Source organism: Anastrepha obliqua, chromosome 1 (genome assembly GCF_027943255.1).
Source record: "Anastrepha obliqua isolate idAnaObli1 chromosome 1, idAnaObli1_1.0, whole genome shotgun sequence".
In the NCBI taxonomy this organism is placed as follows: domain Eukaryota; kingdom Metazoa; phylum Arthropoda; class Insecta; order Diptera; family Tephritidae; genus Anastrepha; species Anastrepha obliqua.
In genome coordinates, this window is record NC_072892.1 from 14,047,325 (window position 1) to 14,073,908 (window position 26,584).

The window sequence follows — 26,584 nt, forward strand, 5'->3', positions numbered from 1 at the left end:
GGGTCATATTTTTACGGAGAACCCGAAAGCAAGCGGAAGAGGATGTATCGAGCTACTAAATGAATGAAAATGCGTATACTTTAATTCATAGGAGGAAAGTTGACTATTTTTCTTAGGTGGAAATTCAAGTATTTTTTTGCAAGAATACCGATGATGAAAATTAAATAGGAATTTGGTTAATAGCTGAATATATTCTCTTTCGTTTACTATTCATACCAAAAGCACAGAGTAGGCATAAATATTTTAGATTATTTTTTGAAAATTTCGACCTTAAAAAGTTTAAAGTCCTTTAAAAAATTAAACTGATGAGCAAATGAGAAACTCAATATGCAAAATTACTACACAAAATCTATTATTTCACATGCACGTAAAATGTTTCATTAGTAACAAAAACAAAAGTGATTTTTTTCGCATTGTGCAATCAATCAATCAATTTTAGCTCCTACAAAGCTTACCGAGCACTACTAGGATGTGCATAAAATCAGTTTTGACTCACCCGAACTGACCCATAACAATTCCAAATGCTAAGGTCACTACTACGTGTTGTTTTTTTCAGGTCTTAGCTATAGGTTTCGTTTATTCTCCGTACTTCAAGTTCAAATAAATTCATATTCGGGTTTTCAAGCGGAAAGTCTGTGCTCACAAAGCTTGTATGCAATATTTACAAACAAATATACTATATACACAATTATGCATGTATATGTGTATATGTATGTGTGCATTTTAAGGGAAACTCTTTAGAGTATTCTGCTACATAAAGGGATGTGTCCCAATTAGTTTGATATATATGTACTCGTAAGCGGTTTTTAACCAATACTTACACACATATGTACATATACGTATACGTATGACGAATATATCCTGTATCAGCTGCCAGATTTAGAATACATTAATATATATAAATACATACGTATTTGCATGTATATCCGCATGTACATTGGGGTGGTCCGCAAATACATATTCGAAGTTTTCTACGGTGCTTTTTTTGGAAGTGAGGACTTCTTTTTGTAAATTGAACAAAGGATTTTGTGTTGGGAAAAAATTCATATTTTGAAAAAGATAAAGAAATACATATGAACGAGTTTGAGGTAGTTGTATGAGTATTGAAATAGAAACCATTTGTTTTAAAAGGGGGAAAAATGTTCACCGGGGAGTCTTTTCCGAGTAAAATTTGTTGTAAAAAGTAAGAGACAAAAGTTTTTGTTTTTGGAATAGAAATAAGCTCGTTTTGTTGTTATATTGTTGTAATAGGAGCAATTTTTTTTTAGAGAAAGGCATTTTTGACCTAGGATAGATGTTTTTTGAGAGAAAACTTCTCTTTATATGATTCAATTATTAAAGGTTTGCTCACTAGTGACATTCGATTTTTAACACTTCCTTACAAAAGGTTGTATATAAGAAGGTGAATAAAGTGGAAAATATTAAATCCTTTTTGGTAAAAATGGTAACAAAAAGCATTTTCTTACTCAAAGGGGAAAAAACTGAGAACGGTTTAGAAACTAAATTTTAATTAATATTTGAATGTAAATAATGGTACAAATAGAAGTTATTAGCGGAAATTGCTTATTGGCCCTCTAATTTTAAAACAAGAAATTATTTGACTTAATTCCAGATTTTATTTTGTGAATTAGTTTTTAAATTTAAAACCGATCGCGAAGTTGTGAAGTTTCGCAAATATGAAACTATTTTGTTAAAAATAAATAATTGCCACGTACAATTCTGTTAGGTGTTTGGCCGAGATCCTCCTCCTATTTGTAGCGTTTGTAGCGCGGATCTTGATGTTGTTCCACAAATGGAAGGGCCTACAGTTTTTTTATGAGAAGTTTTTTCGTGCAGGTACTGTGCTTTGCTAAGCCTCCTTCGGACACTTCATCCATCCATGGGAAGTTAGTCTCATTGGAAGCAAATTCCGTCAATCCCAACTTTTTTATAATGAGATATGCAATGTTATCGATTGCGTCGGCACTATCCCATTATTCTCCCTGTCGTAACTCTTTGGGAAATGCTAGCTCTTTGCAAAACATGAATTCCTTCTAAATCACAACATCATAAGAAATAAAGCTTTGTGAATTCTCCCCTCATCGATCCTGGATTACGCCAAATACTCTATCATGTCCTGCCTTAAGCGGTATGTATTCCATGTCATACCTCCATAGTCCTGAACATACCAATGAAAATTCTTAAGCGAGTTGTTGCTCGTAAGCAGACCATATTGAAGATGAAATGTTTTTTCTACAAATTTTACTTTTCCTCCAATTTTACTAAAAATTTCTAGAGCTAGCAACCCAGTGTCTTGCTAAGGGAGCTGAGTTGTCAAGAGAGAACGAGAAAGCTGCTTATTGAGCAAACCTTTTATATTGAATCATGTTTTTATAAACGACGAACAGATGTTGTTTTGGAGTAGAAATGGAAACGAATTTAAGGCAGTTGTAAAAAAAAATATTTTTATACTCGACTAGAATTTTTTTTTGGGAATAGAAATTATGTTATATTTTCCAGAAGGCAACACAAACAAATATAAAAACGAATTTTGTTTGTTAAAAAAAAACAAATAAAAAAAAAATTTTTCAAGCAAAACAGTTTTTGGTTTTTTAAATTAAAACGGTTTTTTTTTAAGGATAACAAAAATCACGGATGAACGAACTTAGGAAAGCTATTAAATTTGACCCGGTGGTCTAGAAATTTCAAAAAATCGACTTTTTGTTTTTTCGACTTTTCGAAAGTATAGTATCTTATAAAAATACTGTGAAAATTTCATGCGGAAATTCCCATATTATAGCTTCTACAGCCTACTATGTAGAGACTGGTCCGCTCGCTCCTGTACCTCAAACTTTAACTCTTTCCGTCACGCTCTTTACTGCGACATAAAAAATGTATTTTTTGTTGTTAATTGGTGAATATGGAATACAAGTAACACACGAATGCAAAAAAAAAAAATATTTACCGTTAGGTTTTTGAGAAACAAGGTGGTCACCACCAGTAACCACCATGACTGAAGGGCACAAAAATTTATTAAAACTAGTGCACTCAATTACTTCACTTTTTTATTTATTTTTAGAAAAAAGGCAATACAAAATTTGGTAATAAATTTACAAATAATTATTTCTTGTGAAAATCTGAAAAACATGCTTTTCCTTTGCGGAGGCAAAGTGGGACGTGGCATGTTCTGCATTGCCACACTGTGCGGACAGGGACGCTTTTGGTACTGCAAAAGGCGCATCTTCTAGGTGTGCCTCTAAGCGGTTGGTGTCGATTACTCTCATGGCGGATTTCAGCAGGCACGCTAGGCTTATACCGTTTTATAGCAAATGGTACAGGAGATCTTGGGCTTGATCCATTGCTGATCGTGGAACTTCCTGGAGCTCGCTTGTTTACGTAGCAAGGTGCTAACAGCCCCTGTTAAATTGAGCGCCGAAAGTCCTTCAATGTCAACTCATCCAAATGAGGTTTGTTAATCAGAAGCTCTTTTTAAGCTATATAGCTATTGATAACGCAGCAATCCAAGAAATGAAAAAAAATTCGGTGCCACCACTTTTGGGATTATCAGTCGATGGAGTAACACACTTTTAATTGATCGAATTTATCAACGAAGTTCATATTGCTGTTGTATTTCTTTACAGCCGGAGGGCAATCGATCCTAACTGCACTTCCATCACGTTCCCTGCGAGTAACTTGTTCCACATCTTGAGGGTTTAGATAGTTCGAGAGAATAAAAACGGATCGTTTGTCTTTCCATTTTAAAAGGCTTATATTTGAGTCACTTATTTTATAGTCATGTTGACCTCTTCGCAATTGTTTATCATCTTTTAGTGCTGGCAAAAACTTTCTGTTTGAGTTCACAGTTCCGCAAGACAAAACTTTTTTTTCCTTTAGATGTACTTGCAAAGGGTAGCCATTGAAATAATTGTCAAAAAATACCTTATGGTTTTTCCCTTCAAGGCTTTCGCAAAAGTTTTTTACAACCTTGGCCCCTAGATCTGTCTCCACAGAAGTACCTTTTTTACCTACATATATATCAAAATCCAAACAGTATCCCGACTGAGCACATTTCATCCAAACCTTGTAACCCCGCTTGATAGGTTTTTTCGGCATGTACTGCTTCAGAGAACTGCGACCTTTGAATTTTATCATGCTTTCATCGATCGCGACACATTCGGATGGTTTATAATTATTTCTGAAGTTGCGGCGAAGAATTTCAAGCATAGGACGGACTTTATATAATATAACTTATCATAGTCTGGATGCGTTCTAGCAGGCATGAGATTATTGTCATTCAGATGCAAGCATCCAAGAAGCCAGCTGAAGCGATTTAGGGGCATACAAGAGGAAATGTAGGAGTCACGTAAATCAGAAGCAGAAGACCAGTAATCTTTGTAACTCGGTAGCTTTTTTATACCCATTACCATATTTATGGCCAAGAAAGTTTATATTTCAGAAGGACTGGTAGGAGAAAAAGGTTTACCTTCTTGTGTTGCATATAGGTTAGTTTGAAAGCTTATGACCTCAACCAAGTCTTCCCTCCAAAACATGCGAAAAAATCGGAGTGGTGTTACATCTTCCAAGCTGATTATATGATCAGCTAAGCCCACACTCTCAACAAACTCGCCAGGTATATCCATAGAGAAGGTCCTTTTCCATTTAGGAGGCTGCAAGGTCGTAGAGCTAACAATATTATTCTGACCTACAAAGTTTGATAATGGTATGTCATCCTCGTCGTCGAATAGCTCTTCATGGATATTCTGTACATCTGCCCCACACACATCCAATATCGATTTTGACACTGGCCACTCAGGCGTGTCTATATTTTCATCCTCATCGGAACTGGCTTCACTTTCAGGTCCTGAAGGTAAATCTTCATACAAACATTATTCAATTTCCCTTTGCGTCAATGATCGTTGCATTATTGAAATAATTGCCTAAAATATTGTAAAAACCAAAGAAAGTCCCACTCATAGTGACCGTATAAAAAAGCAAATTCTAGGAATACTTACGTCAAGTGGTTATTGTTGCTAACCACCACTGATTATAAAAAATATTCATAAAATAATCGAAATTTAAAGCAACCACTGTGTATCAAACACACCACAAGAACTAAATTTGCACAAAAATCAAACCATAAATTGGGTTATTGCATTTATTATGAACTTTTACTTCTAGCTTTCGCAAAAACGCGCGGCAACGGATTTTTACTTTAAATTTTCTCAACACGTGGTGGGTGTATTTCTAGATATTAGCGCCCTCTTCACTTAAAAGAAAGCAATAATCAATATTCGTGCAAAATTAAAAAAAAGTGTCGCCAACCGTGGTAAAAAAAATAAAAAATAGGTGGTTAGCAACGCTAACCACCGAGACGGAAAGAGTTGAGCTCATTTTTGGTAGTCCTCTGGTCAAATACTCATTTTTTATAGATATTTTTTAGGAATTTTTCTTTTTAACAGAATTTTTTCTTTAATTTTAGAGTATGTCATTATTGACATCAAATAGTATACAAAAAAAAATGTTTTCTTTTTTTTTTTTTGATATATTTTTTTGTAGTAGTGTGGCACCAAAGAAAGTGTCTTAAAAAAAAGATAGGTTGACAAGCCACCTTGAGTTTTGGCTCTTCAGGACATCTGAAACAAAAAAGTTAAACTGATTATTTTTCTGTAGGCTTGTCATTCTCGCACGTGCTACAATGGGAAATTATTTTTGAAAAATAACAAAATGGCGAACTTTTGAAAAAAAAGGATGTTTTTCGGGCGGAAAACAGACGGTAGTATGGAAAGTTAGGGCTGAAAAGAAACGAAAGTCCTTATCTCGAAACGAGTTTTTTCGGCCTGGTGTTGTCAAAAAAAAAAAGACTATCCAATCCAATCCAATCGAATCGTCTGAAATTTTAATATATTGTTCACAACATCAATGGCAATCGCCGTACTAGAATCTTATTATTATTTCAATCATTTCGTATTTTTTGCTTAAAACACTGAAAAACCCAATTTTTAGTGTGTCAAATTCAAAACCTTGTTTTTTGTAAATTTTTTTTATTCTAGTAATACTGATTAATAATTTTTTCAGTTTTTGTGTTTAAGATGAATAACGGGTGGTTTTTTAGCTATTATCCTTTTAAACAGTTGGTTGAAACAGCTGACACACGTTTCGTGTTTTGTTTCACTGTCAAATATCTTCAGTTTGGTCTATAATTTAACCATGAATCGTTTTACAAAAGAACAACGCTTGCAAATCATTGAATTTTATTATAAAAATACCTGTTATACCTATTTTATCGTCAGTTTAATCGACCCACTGAAGCGGCTATTCGAGCTATTGTGACTAAATTTAGAACCAAATTTACATTATTGCACATCAAACCTCCAACAGGCTTACGTAGAGTGCGAACTGAAGAAAATATCGCAGCTGTGTCGGCCAGTGTTAATGATGACCATCAATTATCGATTCGTCGCCGTTCGCAGCAATTGGGCCTCTGTTACTCAACAACGTGGAAAATGTTGCGAAAGGATTTAGGTGTGAAATACAGCTAGTGCAAGAATTGAAGTCGAACGACCTACTGCAACGCAGAATTTTTGCTAAATGGGTTTTTGGAAAGTTGGTCGAAGATCCACTTTTTTATCGAAAAATTGTGTTCGCCGACGAAGCTCGTTTTGAATCAATGGGTACGTAAATAAGCAGAATTGTCGATTTTGGAGTGAAGATCAGCCAGAAGAATTGCAAGAGCTACCAATGTATCCAGAAAAGGTCACAGTTTGGTGCGGCTTATGGGCTGGAGGTATCATTGAAGGTACCGTGAAAGTAAAATTTTTCGGGAGGGTCAACTTCAACGCTATTTTTTAAATTATTATTTTATTAAAAAAATTTTTTTTTTATTTTTGTATAATATGTAAAAGAAGTTAAATAAAAGCCTGAAAACTTTAAGTATCGTTTTTCATTTTTTTTTATGTAAAAAAAATTACTGAAAATACACTAAATTTTTGAGCTCTACACCACCGGGACCCCTAAAAGGGAATCAAAATTTTTGTGGGAGGATTTTGTTCAGAGGGGAATTTTAATTTTTTACGACAAACAAATTTATTTAATAGAACACCATCCAAAATTGCGCCATAATGGAAAAAAAGTACATATATTTTTTAAAATCAATTGATAAAGTATGGTGCCGCAAAGGCCATGAAGTTTCCTATGTATTTCGTATGGAGAAGTGGAGTTTTTGCAATTTTTGTACGGAAAATACTAATAGACCTATGTTTAAACCTTTTTAAATCTTTTATAGAAAATCAAAATTTATCTAATATACAAAAATTGTTATGTTTTTAAGCCCTAATAAATTTTATTCTTATTTAAACAAAACAAAAAAAATAACCCAAAATTACCTAAAAACTGAAATAAAAATTAGCTTTTATTTATAAATTCTTTCTGACAATACAAATAAGTAAGTTTAAATTTTAAATTAAGACCAATATTGCACAACTCTGTGCGGTGGCGTAGTAAATGTTCAATACTTTGACTTTTTCTGAACCACCCTAATGTATCCATCTATGCATATATCTACTCATATAGGCTCAGTAGACATTTTAAAACCTTTTCCTAGAAAGAAAATCAAATCCCATGTTTTTTTTACACAAAATTAAACAAAATACCAGCCTTCGTGCTTGGAAGCTGCCGCATGAATAAGTTTCTGCTCCCTGTTGTTTATCGACGATAGTTTCAGTTTACTTAGGACATAAACACTAGCGCACCACTACATATGTAACTACTATTCAACGTCGTAAACACACGGTGTGCCAAGCAGCTGCCTGGAGGCAAAAGCAATAACGTAAATGACCAATAAGCTAAGCGACGGCTGGCCCATGATGGGTTGAGTGTGGAAGCAAAGAAATTTAATAACCAATTTTCCATACAGCAGCTGTGACATCGTTAGGCAAACTAATGGAGTGTCTACTCACCGGTGATGGAGAGATACGAAACAGCAGCGTAAAGTAAACAAAACCATGGATAATAACAAAAATAAACTGAGTAGAAGAATAAAAAGAAGCCCACAAGAATAATACCACGATACACGAACGCCAGTTCCGTTTGCCAATAATTTAGTATCTATTCCATTTTTTTGCTTTTTTCTTTTGGTTTTTTTAACAAGTTCCAAGTGGTCTTCTACGAATATGTAGTTATCTAACTATGTTTGCCCATTGCCACTCGAAAGCCTACTTCAGTTTCTCATTGCAGTGAGGCATGCAAATTGTTATTCCATTTGTTGTTGTTTCCTTGTTTTCGTTCATTCGTTCATCAATCCTAAGCACGGCCAAGTGAGCGAATAAGTAGCCAAAAAATAAGTATAAGCATTTACAAACACTTCATGCCCCAAAGTACGGTTATCGCTTGTTAGGGCAACTGGAAGCACTCGAAGTAGACATAAAAAAAGAAAAATTAAATGAATCGAAAATATTTGCATATACTTGGTTAGACTAATAAAGGGGCGACCCTGTCAGTCGATGATTAGAGGGTATGCTTTATTTCCACCTGACCAGCTTCTTTGCCACAATGAGTTTTTCTGGCATTGATTGACACTTTATGCTGCTGTCGTTGTTTTTCGACCAGCTCTGGTCACTTGACCACAATATCGAGAGCGATGGTTGAAAAATAATTCCTTTCTTCTGCTTTTGTTATGTGGTGCTGTTGTTCGGGATGAAAGCATAGAAATTTGTGGTAATTTGGTTTTCCCTTCATGCTTTCTTGTTATGACAGGAAAAACAAATTAAACGAGTTCAACGGAAAAACAAGCAAGAAAGAAGTGTACGAGTACGTCAAAACCGAAATCTACACATACATAGGTACATATGCATATATATTACATACATACTTTTCAGGGAAATCTCGTAGGTAGCATCATAAACAATTATTTTGTCTAACACATACATGCATATGTACTTATACACATACACATTATATGTATACTTGCATAGATTCACGTGTGGGGATGGTAATCAAACTTTCTTTTATACAGGAGGTGAGGGCTTGCCGTGAACAAATTTGTTTACCAAATTTAAATATTCATATCTCTGCTAGCAAAGTAAATCTATTAAATGGAAATAATTCCTTAAAATAAGGACAACCTAAAAAATCATATATTCATCTATTCCGATGGCTCACAAATTAGCAAAGCCTTTACCTACACTACAACTAATGAATCCACTATACTCAAATCTGGCATTCTGCCACCCTCTGCCTCTGTTTTATCAGCAGAAATCATCGCCAATTTAGAAGCAATTAAGCTACTTAAAAAAATAGGAAAATTTACAGTATGCTTGGATTCACTCTCGTCCCTCAAATCAATATTAAATATAAACAACTGCGACACATACCCTTATCAAACACAATCCTAAAATTAAATTAGTCTGGATACCGGGATACTACGACATTGTCGGTAATGAACTAGCAGACCAAGCTGAAAAAGAAGCATCTTGACTTCCACTCATTACTACCAACAACGTCAGCATGAAAGATATCAACCACTTCTTAAAAAGTACACACCAGGTGCAACTTCATAACCTGATAGCTTCTAATTGGTATTAACGAGTTTACCAAACACAACACATAAAATGCTTTTATTTAAAAAACGCTCAAAATTCACTTACCAGATTGGACCACACAAAAATGTTAAGACTACGATTAGGCCGCATCAAGCGCACAAATACATACCTTATAGACCCAGACATGCACCACGTCCCAGACTAACTCAGCGCTATCGCCTGAACATATCCTCGATGCTTGTCTTTCTGTAACACAACTACGAAGACTATTTCAATAGAGACAAACCTTCTCACCTACTCTCCTACCCGAACTTAGAAAATATGCATAAAATCCTTACCTTCCTAAAACTATCGAACCTGTATCACCGTATATGGAAACGTAAATTCACAAGTGTAACTACTTATCCATATATACCTATGAAATGAGACTGTTTTTCTTAATTTCAAACGTTTATTAACAAAAAAGGGTTACAAATTTAATCTTCACAATAATAGCCATCGCTGGCGACACATTTTTCCCATCTCTCAGGCAATTTGTGGATGCCGCGCCAAAAAAATTGGCCGTCTTTGGCCGCAAACCAATATTCGAGCCATTTTTGGGCTTCTTCGTGAGAATTGAAGCGCTGCTCGGAAAGTGCGTGGCCCATCGATGCAAACAAATAATAATCGGAAGGCGCCAAGTCTGGTGAGTAAGCCGCGTGCACCAGCGGTTCCCAATCGTACGTCTCCACCAATTCCCGGGTCGCTCTTGTTCCATGTAGCGATCCCTTGCCATAAAGAAAAATTACTTTGTGACGCCGATCGGCATATTCTAGGTGTTTTCGGTGTATAGCGCCATTCAAATCGGCCAAAGGTTATTGGTAGCTTGCCCCGTCAACTGTTTCACCTGGTTTTAATAGCTCGTACCAAATCATACCACGCTGATCCCAGAAAACACACAGCATTGCCTTGCGGCCGAAGCGATTTGGTTTGGCCGTTGTTTACCCTTGGGATTGGAGAAATACACCCATTTTTCATCACCTGTAACGATTCGATGCAAAAAAACTTCCTTTTAAACCGGGAGAGCAGCATTTCCCAAGTGGTTTCACGATGTCCGCAATTCGCAGTTTGAAGGCACGAAATTCGACATTTTTAAGAGCGACTAAAATGCATTGTTGTATGAAACGTAACAAACAATGAATTGAATATTGTTGACAGATGACAGACGAAAAAAACAAGATATTTGGGAAGGTTTAAAAATACTCCTAGCGACATTTATGGACTAATATCTGAAAGTCTCATTTCATAGGTATGTATTGTAGAACAAATTAATTTAACGTATTAATAGATATTCAATCCAGTATAACCTTAAACTAACTAACTACTTAATTTTAAACACATAGCATAGCTTAAGATCTTAGAAGTCATAACTATCTTCTTTTTACAGTTAGCTTAAGTTTTTAAACTTTTCTAACTGCTATGAATGAATAAATAAACGAATGGAAATAATTATTTTTAAACGGAAACAAATTTTGTATGAATTGTTTTTACCAAATTTTTTTCTCTATTAGGGAATTTTTCTTTTTTGTGAAGAAGTAAAAGGATTTTTCGTTGAAGCCGAACTATTTTCTTTTTATAAGGGAGATAAATTGTTTGCAAGAATATTTTTTTATTTCTGTTAGTGAACATTTTTTTTTAGTCTAAGCAAATTTTTCCGAAAATACCTGCGAGTGTACTTCTGGCAAGAAAAAGTTCCTCATAAAAACCATTCGTCGTTCAGAGCCGGCTTAAAGGCAAGTGGACCCACCGTCTCATCTCGAACGTTGAAGCTTGGCTCCAGAGAAAGCACGGAGAAGTAGACTTCTAGCTCTGCCAAATCCTAAGTGGTCATGGCTGCTTTAAAGCGTACCCTCACCGCTTTGGACACAAAGAAAGTCCATATTGCGAGCAGTGCACACCAGCAGTTGAGGAGGACGCAGAACATGTGCTTCTCACGTGTCCCCGCTTCAGAAGAGTAAGGTCTAAACTGGAAGACAGCCTTGGCAGCAGCATGACGCCCGAGAACTTAGTGCCACTGATGTTGAAGAGCCAGGACAATTGGAACAAAGCCTAGCACATGGCTGCTGAAATAATGCAGCAACTCCGACATAGCGAGCAGGCAAATAAGACCGTGAAGCAGCAAACATATCCAGAGATGAAAACGCAGGTAAACTGATGATACCACTATTCGAAATTAACTTTTCTATGGTAACGAACAGGGACATGGGAGAGGGGGGTATAGATCCGACGGGGTGGTTATCTTCAGATATGACTTAATAGTGGTGGTAATAGACAGATGCAGCTTGTGACATTTTGCATCAGAACAGTAACTGACGATGAAGGCAACGCTCAATCCGCCTTCCGACGAAATACTTGACGGTAGTACCGGGGGGATCGGTACTTTGATGGTAGGAGGTTTACTTCGGGTTAAAGTCCCACACTGACGGGGTAAGGCTTTCGATGCTTCCTCCTTATAAAAAAAAAATGGCGGAGTTTCTTCATAGCTAATTTACTAACTAAAATAATCAACGTGTAAGCCATACATTTGTAGTAGACTCGTAAAGTTTATTTTTATAACGGATGTTAATAATTTGTTGGCAAAGTAGCACACACACATATAAAAGAGTGCGTGCATTTATTTATTTGTATGTATGTATGTACATGTGTCCCCTTTTCATTGGATTCGTCACTTCGCTAAACAAGCAATTTTTATATTTTTGTAAACTTCACCAACGCCACCTTTTTCTACACACATACACATAAAGATATTTCTGTGTTTAGGTGTATGTACGATGCCATCTTGCACATGGCTGCACATTTTATATTTACTCGTAATTTCAGTGATATTTTGATACTATGCGCGACATGAAAGGCGTAAAAGGATGAGCAACAGCGTTCACGTTCATGCCACAAACTTAATCTATGAGTTTATACAAACAATAGCAGCGCAGATTGCGGCTGCACTCCATAAGCGCGACGATATGCAAGTTTGCGCAGTAAACAATCACAAATACGTACTAGTAATGGGTGTTTGCTTCAAGGGTATCAAAACTTTTCGTAAATGAACAAGGCAAAAAAAAAAAGAAACGTAGGGAAATTAAAAACATTTTCGCCTTGCACGAACATTTTCGGGAACGGAGAACTTGGCCTTATGTTCAAACGAGAAAGGACAGTAAATTTTAACGTTACATAATTTTGTTTTCTTGATTCAATTTATTGCCAAGGAAATAAAAAAAAATCAGACTTCTTTAGTTGAAGATTAATTTGGCTATCGGAATAAAAGAGCACAACACACTCAGAATTTTTTACATTGCCTAGGTAGGTAGGTAAGTAAAATGGCAAGAGAGCCACAGGCACGCTTCAAGTAGCACTTACTTGCCGTTTTGATACCACAATGTGGACCACTACCTGTGAAAAGATTAAGAGAAAAACCCGTCTACAGCCATCCAGTGCTGTTGATGTAGTGAAGAAGAGAAAAGGGATCTAGGCTAGAGAATTTCTTCAAGTCATCCCCAAAGGGCACGCTAAGGAATCTTGAGCGCCTAGTCGCTAGAGCCGGACTTTTGCAGAGAAAGTGTTCAACAGTCTGACTGAACAGTTGAATAGCAGGGGATTCCCGTCACCTTAAGCGTTGTGTTTATATCCTATTGAGGCCATAGTGTTTTGAAATAACACACGATGAGACAGACCTCCATCTGTCTTGCGCTTTTTTTAGAAAGAGATTGTGTAGCTTCCCTTTAACAACGGACAAAGAGACACTGATGTCCTGGCAAGCTCGTAGGCAATTTCATTTCCCTCTATATTCCTGTGCCCAGGAACCCGGATAAGGGAGATGTTTCCTGCTCGATCGAGATGTTTGAGTTCCTTCTTACAGGAGTTCACCCGAAAAGAGCTGCAATACGGCGACGCAGGGCCTTGATCGCAGTATGTGAAAATAGAGGCACCAATGTCCGTTCCGACTCTCCTCGCCTTCCAGTCTTGCCTGCTCGGAAAGATAGCCCTAGCACAACCCTCAAATCCTAGTTTGCGGATGGAGAGATCGGAGAAGAAAGGGGAGATCTGCTTCAAGATGCTACTATGTCCTACAGGAAATTGTCTCCAGAGGCCAAGCTTCTTCAACCTAATAGCACTCTGTACTCTTTCTAAATTAGTAGTGTTGTAGGATTCCCGGTCATTTTCCCGAATCGAATTTCCCGAATGCCGCTGGCCCGAATGTCTAAAATTCCGAATAACCAAAATCCCGAATGCCATTTTCCCGAATGCCAGTTTCCCGAATCCATTTTCCCGAAAACCAATTTCCCGAATAACTAATTTGCCGAATATTTTTAAATAATTGACGCATAAATATCCAATCGAATTGTGGAATCAACATGAAGCTACTCTCCAAGGAGCTTGCAGAACGAACAACGTCAGCGAGGGGTGGCATAACCGATTCGCGATAGTAGTGGGAAAACACCGCCCAGATTTGTACTCCCTTCTGACAGAAATACAAAAAGAGCAAGCCGATACAGAGTGTGCTATTGCGGAGTTAAGTTTAGGGAGATCGGTAAGAGCTGCACCAAAGAAGAAATGGTATCAGCTTCAAAGCAGAATCCAAGCGATCACAGCTTCCTACGATAATTATAGAAGAGAAAACAGAGTATTGGACTATTTAAAAGCAATTTCTTATAATATTGTGCTCTAATTGGTTTACAAATATGTATATGTTCACTTTTACAAAAATTTATTGCAGTAAATCCTTTATTACTCTATGGATAAGTTCGTGCGGTTTTACAACAGATGGCGTAACTTGATTATTATTGAATCGATCCACATTTCCAAACATTCATTGGAGAGCTACTGTCGTAAGGCACAAACGTCAGTATAAGTTTTTTATTTGAAGCGTAAACAACAATATTTTTACCACACTTGAAAATGTCGAATTTCGTGCCAAATAATGTGTTTTTGCGGGGAATTCTTTAATATGAAGAAAAAAGCAGCCGAAAGTCATCGTATCTTGGTGGAAGTTTATGGTGAGCATGCTCTAGCTGAGCGAACGTGCCAGAAGTGGTTTGCACGCTTTAAAAGTGGTGATTTTGGCTTGGAAGACGAAGAAGGCGAGGGTGCGCCGCCAAAGTTCATGGATACCGAATTGGAGGAATTGCTCGATCAAGATCCGGCTCAAACGCAAGAAGAGGTTGCAAAAACTTTGGGAGTTGATCAATCAACCATTTCCAAACGTTTAAAAGCCATGGGAATGATCCGAAATTCAAATTTCGAAAAAAAACCGCACGAACTTATTCATAGACCTATTAATAAAAAAAAAAATTTATTTTTCGGGGACATAGCCATTCGTGAAACTGGCATTCGGGAAAATGGCATTCGGGATTTTGGTTATTCGGAATTTTAGACATTCGGGCCAGCGGCATTCGGGAAATTCGATTCGGGAAAATGACCGGATACCGTGTTGTAGCTCTTCTGAAGAGCTAACCACCAGACTAGGCAACCATATCGCACCCGAAATACAAAAGGGTCACAACTCAAAATGTCCCTTCTGCTCAAATATGAACGAGACGTTATCAATAAAACGGTCGGCGGATGACATATGGCAAAAATAAATTTTTTGTTTTTTGGTAGGACTGTTATAAGCTTACATGGCAAATTTCAGCGTGATATGTCACATAGTTTGTTTTCTGTGCTACTGTAAACAAGTCAAGCTCGAGTGTGGAAAATTTTGAGTTGTGACCCTTTTGTATTTAGGGTGCGATATGTTAAAATTGGTAGAACCACTAAATTGTTTATCCAAATTACGGCACGTGGCTTGAGACCCCATTTTTTGCCGAACATAGATATATAGGCGTTGAAGGCTATACTGGCTTTCTTAACTCGATTTTATATGTGCAGCTTTCAGTGGAGCTTGGGGTGAAATATTACACCAAGGTATCCGACTTCCGAAGAGAGTGTAAGACACTGGTTGTTTAGTCTTGGAAGCTTAAAAGGCGGAGGCTTGTATTTCCTGGTGAATAGCATCAACTCCGTTTGTCAGAGTTAACTCTGAGACCGCAACTGACAGTCCAACTACTGAGTGTAGCCAGTTCACCAAAATTTCAGCCATTACTGATGGGAAGAGTCTTGAGCCCAGTAGGACCAAGTCATATGCTACCACCTTTACTACTCCTCTGTTTAAGAGAGTAAAATCTTCATCCATAGCTACTAGCCAAAGGAGAGGGGAGAGGACGCCGCCCTGTGATGTACCTCTATGAGCGAACCTAGTGATTCTAGCCCCTTCTGCCACAGCATTTATTTTCCTAGCGCCAAGCGGGGACGAGATCCAGAGGTAGATAGGTCTTTCTACCCCCAGCCTATTTAAAGCAGTGACAATTGACTCAGGCGTAATATTATTAAAGGCGCCCTCTACGTCTATAAAGGCCGTAGGACGTTACCTACCATAAAAAAATTCTTTACTTGGGCAGCTAATTTGGCAAATTTTCCCATAGAAACCTCAGCATGTCCAAAAAGAGCACCCATTATAAATATATGGGCTTGCACTGCGCTGCTCTACATTCGATTCCTAGGACACACAATGCCGTAGCGCAACCCCGCATGATCCAGCTATAAAAAGAGGCGAAGTATGCGCCTGTGTAGGTTGAATGCACACACAGAGGATAAAGAGCTGTGAAAGTTGGCTCATTGGTTGGCTGGTTGGTTGGTTGGACGGTTATAAAGCGCGCAATGCGCAATTGTTTTTAATTTTTTGTTATAGTGATCTTACCTGAACTGCTCGGCGAGCATGTATAATTCCCCGAATCGGATGGAGTTGCCTTCGCTATCAATAATTTACTGGTGCGCGTCGAACGTTCCGTTATGACATTGATGCCGCCTCGTTGTGAATAATTCATCACACGTTTACCCTTATACCAATAAATGAAGGAGGGCGGTATGGGCGATTGCATGGCTAGACAGGTGAGATTTATGTCGCTGCCACTTTTGATGAAAAGTTCCGAATTTCCAAGAATTTTTGCGCGAGAAACTGAAAAATAAGAAAGAAGCGGAGACGATATTAAAAGCAAACAAACACTCACAAAATGTAAAGGAGTGCTTCTGTAAAGCAAGTAATGAAAATAAAAGAGTAAATTTATTCAAAGTTCGCTTCGGCTGTAAAGAAAATAAAAGTGTGAGGGAGTAGCTTGATGTTTGCGTCATTTTTCGTGCACCTTATGCGATTTTTTTGCACTTTTCCAATATTTGTTTATGCACGAAATTAAGTGGCTTTGCAATTCTGTTATGACTGGCGAAAAGAAAGGGTTTTCTTTGCCGTGTGTATGTGTGAACATTGTTTGCAAAGTTTATTACAATTTTACTGCAGTGTCGCAATTCCTGTAACTTTTGCCGAAAGTTGCGTTAAATTTTTATCAAAAAGTTTGTAAGAATTAAAATGTTTGCTGGGCTAAGTTTTTTATGAGCGACACTCAATGCAGTGCAAAGTTAGGCGGAATGCATGAACAAATATTTTCATTTAATACAAGAAAGATAGAAGAGGAAAGAAAAGAAATTTTATTTTTTGTTGTGCTCACTGCCAAAATTTGCATCTCGAACGACTCGCAGTGCCCGTAAATTCATTCACTGGCCATGTGGTTGCTCAATTAAAATCTTTTAGATTTATGTATACTTTTATTGCAATTAAGTTTGCTAGTCCAAAGTGTAACAATAACAGACTGGCACGCTGAGTGTTCAAATTCACGATCACTTAAACTTTTATAGCATGCATTTCAGCGCTGAATTGCTAGTTACTTGCTAGAGCCATTTATGACTAAGAGTGAGCAGCTCTGGGATATTAAAAACACAACTGATTGCCGTACACATACACACATACAATTAAGTCTACTTTATTGTTGAACGGAAGTAAATTTTTTTTTATGAGGAGGTTTTTCATGGCAGAAATACACTCGGAGGTTTGCCATTGCCTGCCGAGAGGCGACCGCTATTAGGAAAATGTTTTTCTTAATTTGGTGTTTCACCGAGATTCGAACCTAAGTTCTCTCTGTGAATTCTGAATGGTGGTCACACACCAACCCACGGCTACGGCGGCCGCCTGTGGAAAAAAATAGGCGAGCAGAAATTTTCGAAATTTAGCGATTTTTAATTCATTTTCCTTTTTATTAAAAATGATCATATGAAAAAATTATTATTAAAAATGACCAGCTTGAAAACCTGCAAGCAAGTTTTTTCTAGTTTTCAGACATTTTGTCAAATAAACTTTCAATGCAACGAGTATCATACAATCCTAAGAAGTAGTGAGAAAAACAAAAAGATTTTATTGCTTCCATTTTTGGGTCCACAGGCTTAAAAAAATTGTTGAACCTACTTTCAAATAGTATTTTGTGGAATTCCTTGTGAGGACCTCATACCACTGAGATATCAAACTTTGTATCGAAAGCGAACTTTTGGTCTTCGATTTTCGAAATATCATCAACCAGTGATCGTAAAATTGGAGTGTGGTCTAAAAAACTTTAATACATTTGCGCCGCATAATGACAATTATTTTTCGAAACAATTTTTTCCCCTCCTTGACAGAAATCTGGAAAAACAGAAATAAGGTGTTTTGGTGGTTTTATGGAAAATCCAATGCTAATATGCTAGATATGCCTGTTATAGCTCAATATAGCCACAAAAACTCTACGATGTCTCAACTTCTTCCATTTAACCATTATTTTCTTCTATTCAATCGAAACTTTGAAAAAAGTAAAACTTCCGCGTAAACATTTTCAATTGAGATTTGAAAAACCGCTAACAATTTCTGATTTTTTTTCATTTTAAGGTGCATCCGTTTTCGATGAGGAGCGGCCAAAATGCCCGGCAGACATGGTTAGCGAGAAAATCATTCAAAAAGTCCACGACAAGATTTTCGCTGATCAACGAAAGAAAGTGCGCAAAGGAACAGATCCCATAGGTGTGTCGACCGGAACGGCAATTAATATTTTAGGTATATGATCGATTGGGGAGAAAACATTGTCGGCCCGATTGGTGACGCGATTGCTCACGGTGGACAACCAGCGGATGCGGCTGTTAACTTCGCACCCGTGTTTGGAGCAATTTTACCGAGATCCGAAAGAATTTTTGCGTCGAGTTGTCACCGTTGATGAAACCTGAATTCATCATTACCCATCAAAAACTAAACAACAATCAAAACAATTGTTTTCTGTCGGTGAATCTGCTCCAAAGAAGGCGAAGACAGTGCCATCGGCCGCAAAGGTCATGGCGATGATTTCTTGGGATGCAAACGCCGTCATCCTCATGGATTTTTTAGAAAAAGGAAGAGCGATATCTGGACAACACTGCAGTGAGTTTCAGAAAAAATTGAAGGAGACACGGCCACATTAGGCGAAAAAGAAGGTGCTGTTTCTCCGCGATAACGCACCAGCACATTCGTCCGGAGTTGTCGCCGCCAAACTGCAAGAATTGCGTCATGAATTACTGCCGCACCCCCATATTTATCCGATCCCAGAGAGCCACTGAGACATATTCTTGTTCCGGGAAAAAAAAATTTAATTCAAACGAGGAAGTCATCACCGAGACAGAGGCATATTTTGAAGAGTTCAACTAATTCTGTTTTTGGAGGGGTTAAAAAAATGAAAAAGTGGAGTCTTCATTTCTAACACGGATATTTATTGAACCCCCCTCGTACGTCTCTTAGGAATTAGATCTCTTAGCAATTAGACATCATTTAAATGTCCACCATGAGCACTCCTACAGGCTGTCATACGAGAATTAAAATGTACACCCATTCACAAATGATTGCTTTGAGTTCAGCAATCTCGATGCGAATGTAGTGTTTTAGTTCTGGAATCGTTGTAGGCTTATTAGGTTAGGTTGGAGCAGTTGTCCTGTGGGACACACTCAGGCTTATAGGCCATTGTGATGGCACGTGGGGAGCTTTCCCTATTTCTCCTAAAACCAGTTTGTGCTTTTCAAAAATTTTAGGATATCTCCTATTTCTGCAGAACTGAGATCTTCCAACTCATTAAAAAATTATCTGCCTAGAATGAAAGATAGACAGAGAGCAGGACAATGGCACAGAAGGTGCAAGATTGTCTCTTCCTCTTCCTCATCTAGACAACTTCTACAGAAGTCATGTGAATGCACAACCATCCTTTGGGCATGCCTACCTATTAGGTTTACTGTGTTTATTTTGGCTGAGATGCTGTGCGTTTAGCATTGAGAATTTGCCACAGTTGACGAGCGATTTTGCAGGTGGCTTCGTTACGCCATCTTTCTTTTGTTTTCCTCAGGATTTCTTGAAGAATGAGTAGCTGACATGTTTGTAAGGGTATGCTTACATCATTGTCTATGTACTTATCGGTCAACTTGGTGCCGAGTCTCGCTAGGTCATCGGCTCTGCAGTTACCCTCAATTTCGCGATGGCTAAGAACCCATATTATCCTTAAGCGAAATGACTCAGCCATCTCGTTAAGAGATGTGCGGCAATTACCTTGGAGGTTGTCGACTGTTTTGGGAGGGATTTTATCATTTCCAGATATCGCATCACACTGTACCAGGCTTTCATTATTGCCATCAGTTCAGCCTGAAAGGCACTTATCTTATTAACATAGATTTTACTTTTCAAAAAACCCCAGTCTGGTTGGCAGTCCATTTTCTATACTCCGTGTAACCAATTATTTCGAAGTTTTTGCACCAATCGTCGTATTCGGTCGTGGAACTGCTTTTTCGCCAAAAAAAAATTACGAACTTTGGCATGTGGTGTCGGTCATTTTCATAATAAGTTCCAATAGTTTTACCGCTATTGTCGATTTGACAAATGTCACTGATGACATAAAAAAAGATACCGTCTGGGTATTATTCACTACTGACATCTAGAAGGTCACTTTTGGAAGACGTTTTACATCATCATTTACGTCTCATGCACTTCACAGATTATTTGTGCATTTTTTTTTTAATTAAAAAACCAAATATTTTTATTGCCTTAAGCAAACTTTTTAGTACTTTTTGAACACTCGATGCGCTCCTGCTTCTGAAGTGGCGTGAGTTGAATTTTCTCTGTCATCCATCTGGAACAGTTTTTTCACATATGAAAATGGTCATACAGGGTTTGATTGAAAAGTAATTAGCCTTCCCGCACGGAGCGTTTGCCAAGCGATCTACCGAATCGGCTAATGGGGGAAAATAATCGTTGGATCTTCCCCTTCCAATAGAAACCGATCCCAGTTCGCTGGCAACAGCGGTGTAGTCAACATCGCTCCGCGCGTGAAAGCTGTTTTAAAAGTGTGTTAGGATTTTGCAGTGGCGAAAATGTAGCGATCGTTCGAGCAACCTTACTCGATCAAATTTTGCGCTAAACAAAACGAGTACCGCAATCATTGGGCTACTCAAGGAGGCTTACGGAGACCAATCTTTGTCCGGTGGCACAAGTCGTTCAAGGAAGGCCGGAGGACGTCGAAGACGAACAGCGATCTGGAAGGCCTTCGACGACGCAAATAGACGAAGATGTGAACCGGGTTTGTGAATTTTTGAACATTGATCGTCGTGCATGTCGAAATCCAATGTCAAAACAATGCTGACCATCTTTTTCGACTCTCGAGCCATCGTCCACAAGGAGTTTGTACCTCCAGGGAGCACTGTAAACGCGGCATTTTCGCCACTGCAAAATCCTAACACACTTTTAAAACAGCTTTCACGCGCGAAGCGATGTTGACTGCACCGCTGTTGCCAGCGAACTGGGACCGGTTTCTAGTGAAAGGGGATGTAGATGATATTGAAAGCAGTCTTAGATGATGCTCCAAGTAAAGGGCTTTGCAATTACAAGTGATATCCATCGCTATAGAGAGATGATTCACGATTTTTTATGGCTGGAATTGGATGTTATTGATCTGGACAACGTTTATTTTCAACAAGACGGCGCTATGTGCCACACAAGCACAGAAACCATATATATTTTACGGGAAAACTTTCCAGACCGTGTTATCTCTCGAAGAGGTGATGACAATTGGCCACCGAGATCTTGTGATTTAACACCTTGTGACTTTTTTCTTTGGGGCCGCGTGAAAGAGAAGGGCTACGCCAATAGCCCAGGGTCGATTGAAGACCTCAAAGATGGAATTCGTGAGGCTATCGAGGACATAGGGCAGCCAGCCGTATCGCAAGGTTATGGAAAATTTCATGAAAAGGATATTGTCCTGTAAGCGGGGTCGTAGTGGTCATTTGCCACTATTAACGGCATACCTTCCACTTTATAATGAAATAAACAGCCTATCATTTATTTAAAAAAATAGCATTTTTCTTTGAATATCAAAATAACATCTCTTGTTGGAAAACCCTTTAGTTAAGTTGAAAGTTTGTTTTGAAACGAGCATATTTCGAAAAAAGTTGTTAACCTTTTCAGCAAGGCCTGAGGGCCGACTTGATAGCTGCTCGACTTAACTTTCTGTCGTGCTTGAATCGTATTTTCAGTAAATTAAAATCTATTTTTCTTGGCCAAAAGTCGCCTTAAACAGACATCATTTCTTTGGGAAAAATTTTTGATTCTTGCTCTTGTCTAGGGACGAACTTATTTAAAAATCAAAACTAAATTTTCAGCATAGTTAAGTTTTTTCTTCTATTGACTTCTTCATCCATCGATACTTCAAATGGTAATGAATCAATTTGACTGAGGCTTAATATTTACAATAACCCTAAGTTACTAAGTTAATTTTTCCTATGCACTTTAACCCTTTGGGGACGAGTGTCGGCATACAGCCGCCCAAGCCGTGTTACGGTTCCGACCGCGTGTGGGCATATAACCGCCCAAATTAGATCGTACCTGCAAGGTCCCGAGTTCTGCCATTCTGAGCGATAAGATATGCATAGGTATAGTAAAAGAGTCACGTTTTTATTCAAAGATATTAGGGACCATTAGCGATGAAGTCTTATCTTCCTTATGATAAAAAAAGAGGTTGTCTGTAAAGTCGGTTTACTGACGATAGTTTAACGTGACAACGTCATAAGAAAATACTGATATAAGGGTTGCAAATTTTCAAAACAAAATTTTAATTTTATTTGTTTGATAGATATTTTGTATGGATATAGAGGAGGAGGTAAACGGAATTGCAATGGAATAGGTCAAGTTACATTTACACAAACGTGAAAAATTACGAAACATTTATCAAATTCATGAAAGATATGTTCAATTTCGATTGTGCATCAAACGTTAATAAGTTAACAACACTTTAAGGCACCATCATCGATCTGACTTTTTCAAGACACTTTACACTCGAAACACTCCCTTTCATTTCCTATTTTTTCTATCATCGTCCTATTCTCAACAGAGAAATGGTTCATTACCATGCACACAGGAAGAAGGCATATGCAAATACAAGTATGTGAATTTATATACCTACATATGCGCATATACATACATATATATGCTCACTCAAGTAGGACAGAGCCAGATGTCGAACGTTGCCGAACGCGGGGGCCGATTGTGCTCTTTGTCGTTCGTTCCGCGCTCTCGCTTGCAGTTCAAGCACATTAGCTTACATTTGCTTGCGTACGGAATAGATTCGTATATTTGATATGTCCATATGACTTGTATGCATCTTTACATATAGATTTGTTCTTTTTGAAAATTGCGCGAAATTGTATATGTATATGCATGTTTATATACATATATTAGTATACAACATATCTTATAAGGTATATGGTAAATATTAAAATACATTTTTTCCCTCATATATAATAAAAAAATTATTAATAATAACATTAAAACAACAGGTATTATTAACAAACTTGGTTTTATTTTAAATTCTTCAAGTAAATCAAATTAATAATAATCAATAAGAAGGCATATGCAAATACAAATACGTGAATTTATATATGTACATATGCGCATATACATACATATGTACGCTCACTTAAGTAGGAGAGAGCAAGATGTCGAACGTTGCCGTTCGTTTGCTTTCTTCGTTCCGCGCTTTCGCTTGCAGTTCATTCAAGGTAACGGCAATGAGCAAGGTAACGACAAATGAGCAAGGTAACGGCAAATGAGCAAGGTAACGACAAATGAGCAAGGTAACACTAATGAGCAAGGTAACACTAATGAGCAAGGTAACACTAATGAGCAAGGTAACACTAATGAGCAAGGTAACGACAAATGAGCAAGGTAACGACACATTTTTTCGTGCGTGCAGCTTTAAAATCGGTTAAATCGAATTATAAGACGCTATCACGTCAAAACTTGCGACGTGAGACCGACGGTAGCGTTAGAACGAATTTCACTGCCAGAGGAACAAGCAGGCTTTTTATATATTTTATATTTTATCCTACGCACGATGACTAAGCGATCTAGAGATGATATGTTAGATAGTGGCAGTTCTGACGAATATTACTTTGAACCTGGTGATCGGAAGATTACTGCATTCCTTCGTCAATTTGAACGATACTCCGCAATGAGGGAAAACAAGACGTACATATACATAAATACAACCAAACTTTTTTTTGGTTTTTTTTCAAGTTGTTTGTTCAGAATTATTTTTTGTTTTTATGAAATATGTTTCTTGTGTTAAATAAAGCCTTATTTATTATCTATCTATATCTCTCGTCCTCAGCGACGCTCGCTCCTCAAGCGGCTAACCCTTACTATGTGCGAAATTTTTGATGTCTTTTTGTATTTATTCCTGCATCTCAGTTGAGTACCAGTTCTCCTTCACGCCTTTTTCACACTTCAATATTTACGAGTATTAAGTAAAACCTTTTCAAAGAAACCTAGCCTTACTATCAAACCCTCAATATAAGTCACCGCGAGGGTGGTGCTAAACTTTTCATTAAATAATTATTCAGCATCTTTAGTATTTTATCATTTAATAAAAAAACAAAATAACATTAAAATTTTTCTTTACATTAAATTCTAAAACAAATTCATTTATGAAATTCGAACCTCATTTTGAATTTGTGAATCAGTAGAAAAAAATTTCATAACCAATTGAGAAATTTTAATTTGGAATCATCTAAATTTCTGTTCATTTGTAAATACAGTACATGCGTACCACTCAGTATAGCTTCATAACTCACCAACTACATTCAGTCGAAATCCTTGGCTTATCTTCGGCTCGGTGGACACTTGACACTCGTATGTGCCAGAATCTCTTGGCTGTGGCGAAGATATCCTCAACGTCCATTCATCTGAGCCTTCGGTGTGTAGCGATTGAAATCGTTGATCGTTTGTGTAGGTGAGTATGCCGACGGTGAGTATATGTAAGTCACGTTTGCGTATCCATGATACCTGTAAACAACAACAACAATAAAAAAACATTATTTCTAACAGAGGTAGAAAATTGGGTAAATGAATTTGTTTTTGGGTTTGAGTAACCCGCACATTTAGTAGATTAAATGCGAGCTAAGAAGATTAAATGCCAGTAAAGTGGTTTATAGAAAATTAATTGGCAATACATCGTACGTATGTGTGGCTGACGTGCCCTATATCATACGTGAGTACATGTGGGTACAACAGCATACATACATACACAACTAAGTAGTGAGGAAGTGAAAGCAAATGAAACATTATGGGTTGATTGATAAATTATCTGCTCAATGAATTCAAATATGAGGGTTGGTATTTGTATTTCTGGTCGAACAGTGGATAAAATGAACACTAGTGGTTAATAATGGTTTTATTGCTTTTCAAAATATTCTCCATGATTACCAATACACTTTTGCATTCATTTGAACCAGTCTTCGAAGCACTTTGTCCTCGTATTGATCCTTTCATACTAGTTCCAATGATGCCTCAACCTCTAATTGTATTAAAATATTAAAAATGTATCTACATTTCATGCTATACACCTAGTTAACAAAGCTAATAAGCAATATTTTTTTCAAAACATGGACATATAATAACAGTGAGTTAACCACAAGTTCCAATGGTTTGTTCCTTTTCAAACTTCTTGTATATACCTGTATTGCTTCGTTGCAGAGAGTGGAAGCTGCAACGTTTGTGATGCAGTTTCATTCTTTTTTCATCCTTTGCAGCGAAACAGTTTATTGAGTCGTCGATTGTGCTCACTTGCAGATTTCTTTGTATGCTGTCGTTCTGAACAAGCCCAGGTGCTTTAGCGATATTTCGTAGCACCTTATTTTGAAAGCGTCAACATTTCTTTTCGCTGTGCATCTCCACACATCTGGACGCCATAGGTCCATACATAAAAATGCTCTAGATACACTTTCTAGGTGGGCAGAGAAGTGTGGTATAGGAGTCAACGCAGGCAAAAGACAACTCATATTTCTCACTAGGAAACAGAGAATCCCTCAGCTAAGTCCAATTATGCGCAACGGGGAAGCTCTTGTGATTTTGGAAGAAATCAAGTACTTGGGACTAAACAAAGATAAAAAATTGACTTGGAAGTCACACATCCTAGAAAGAGTTAGGGAAGCGAACCTAGCTTTTTACGCCTGTAAGAGAGCTTTAGGTAAGACCTAGGGAATTGAACCTAAGGTTGCTCATACTGCTGCCACAGACCCATTCTTTTATATTGAAATGTAGTCTGCTAAGCAGAAAAAACCTATTCTAATTTATTGAATAAGGTGCAGAGATCAGTGGAATTAGCAGTATGTGGCGTCATGAAAACCACGCCATTCACGACTTTCGATATCATATTACATCTGCCACACCTAAATCTCTTCTCCAAATACTCAGCGGCCAATTCCGCTTAACCTTTTGAGTGCTAAGCGATTTTCTTTAATACATACGAAAATTGCGCAGCAAAATTTGGTCTAAGAAAACTGAAATATGATGGCTTTACAAATATAAGCATAGAGAACACAAAAAATTACATGTTTCAATAATTTTATTTTTATTTTGTAGACTAAACTATTAGTTATGATTATAAGAAAAACTTATTTACATTTTTTTAATATCATCTTTTTTTTTTTTACAACAAGTTCCGGCATTATTATTCAAATTTTGGCACATTTGTGGTTCCCCACACATGTACCATGCACACCTTTTTTGCAAATGTTGCATATTAGCCGGGAACGCTTTGGATTTTTAGATCCTTTTACACTACATACTACACATTTGCGCAATT

The 26,584-nt window shown here is 37.4% G+C and overlaps 1 protein-coding gene across 1 annotated transcript in view; it reads right to left on the reverse strand.

Annotated features, from left to right (window-relative positions):
- The window catches only part of LOC129236212 (uncharacterized), an 82,779-nt gene that overhangs the window by 22,627 nt on the left and 33,568 nt on the right, over positions 1–26,584 (reverse strand). The window contains exons 3-4 of the mRNA XM_054870458.1: positions 24,573–24,783; positions 16,285–16,542 (exon numbers count right to left, since the gene is read on the reverse strand). Of these exons, the coding sequence (XP_054726433.1) occupies positions 16,285–16,542; positions 24,573–24,783 (469 nt within the window). The remainder of the gene's footprint in view (positions 1–16,284; positions 16,543–24,572; positions 24,784–26,584) is intronic.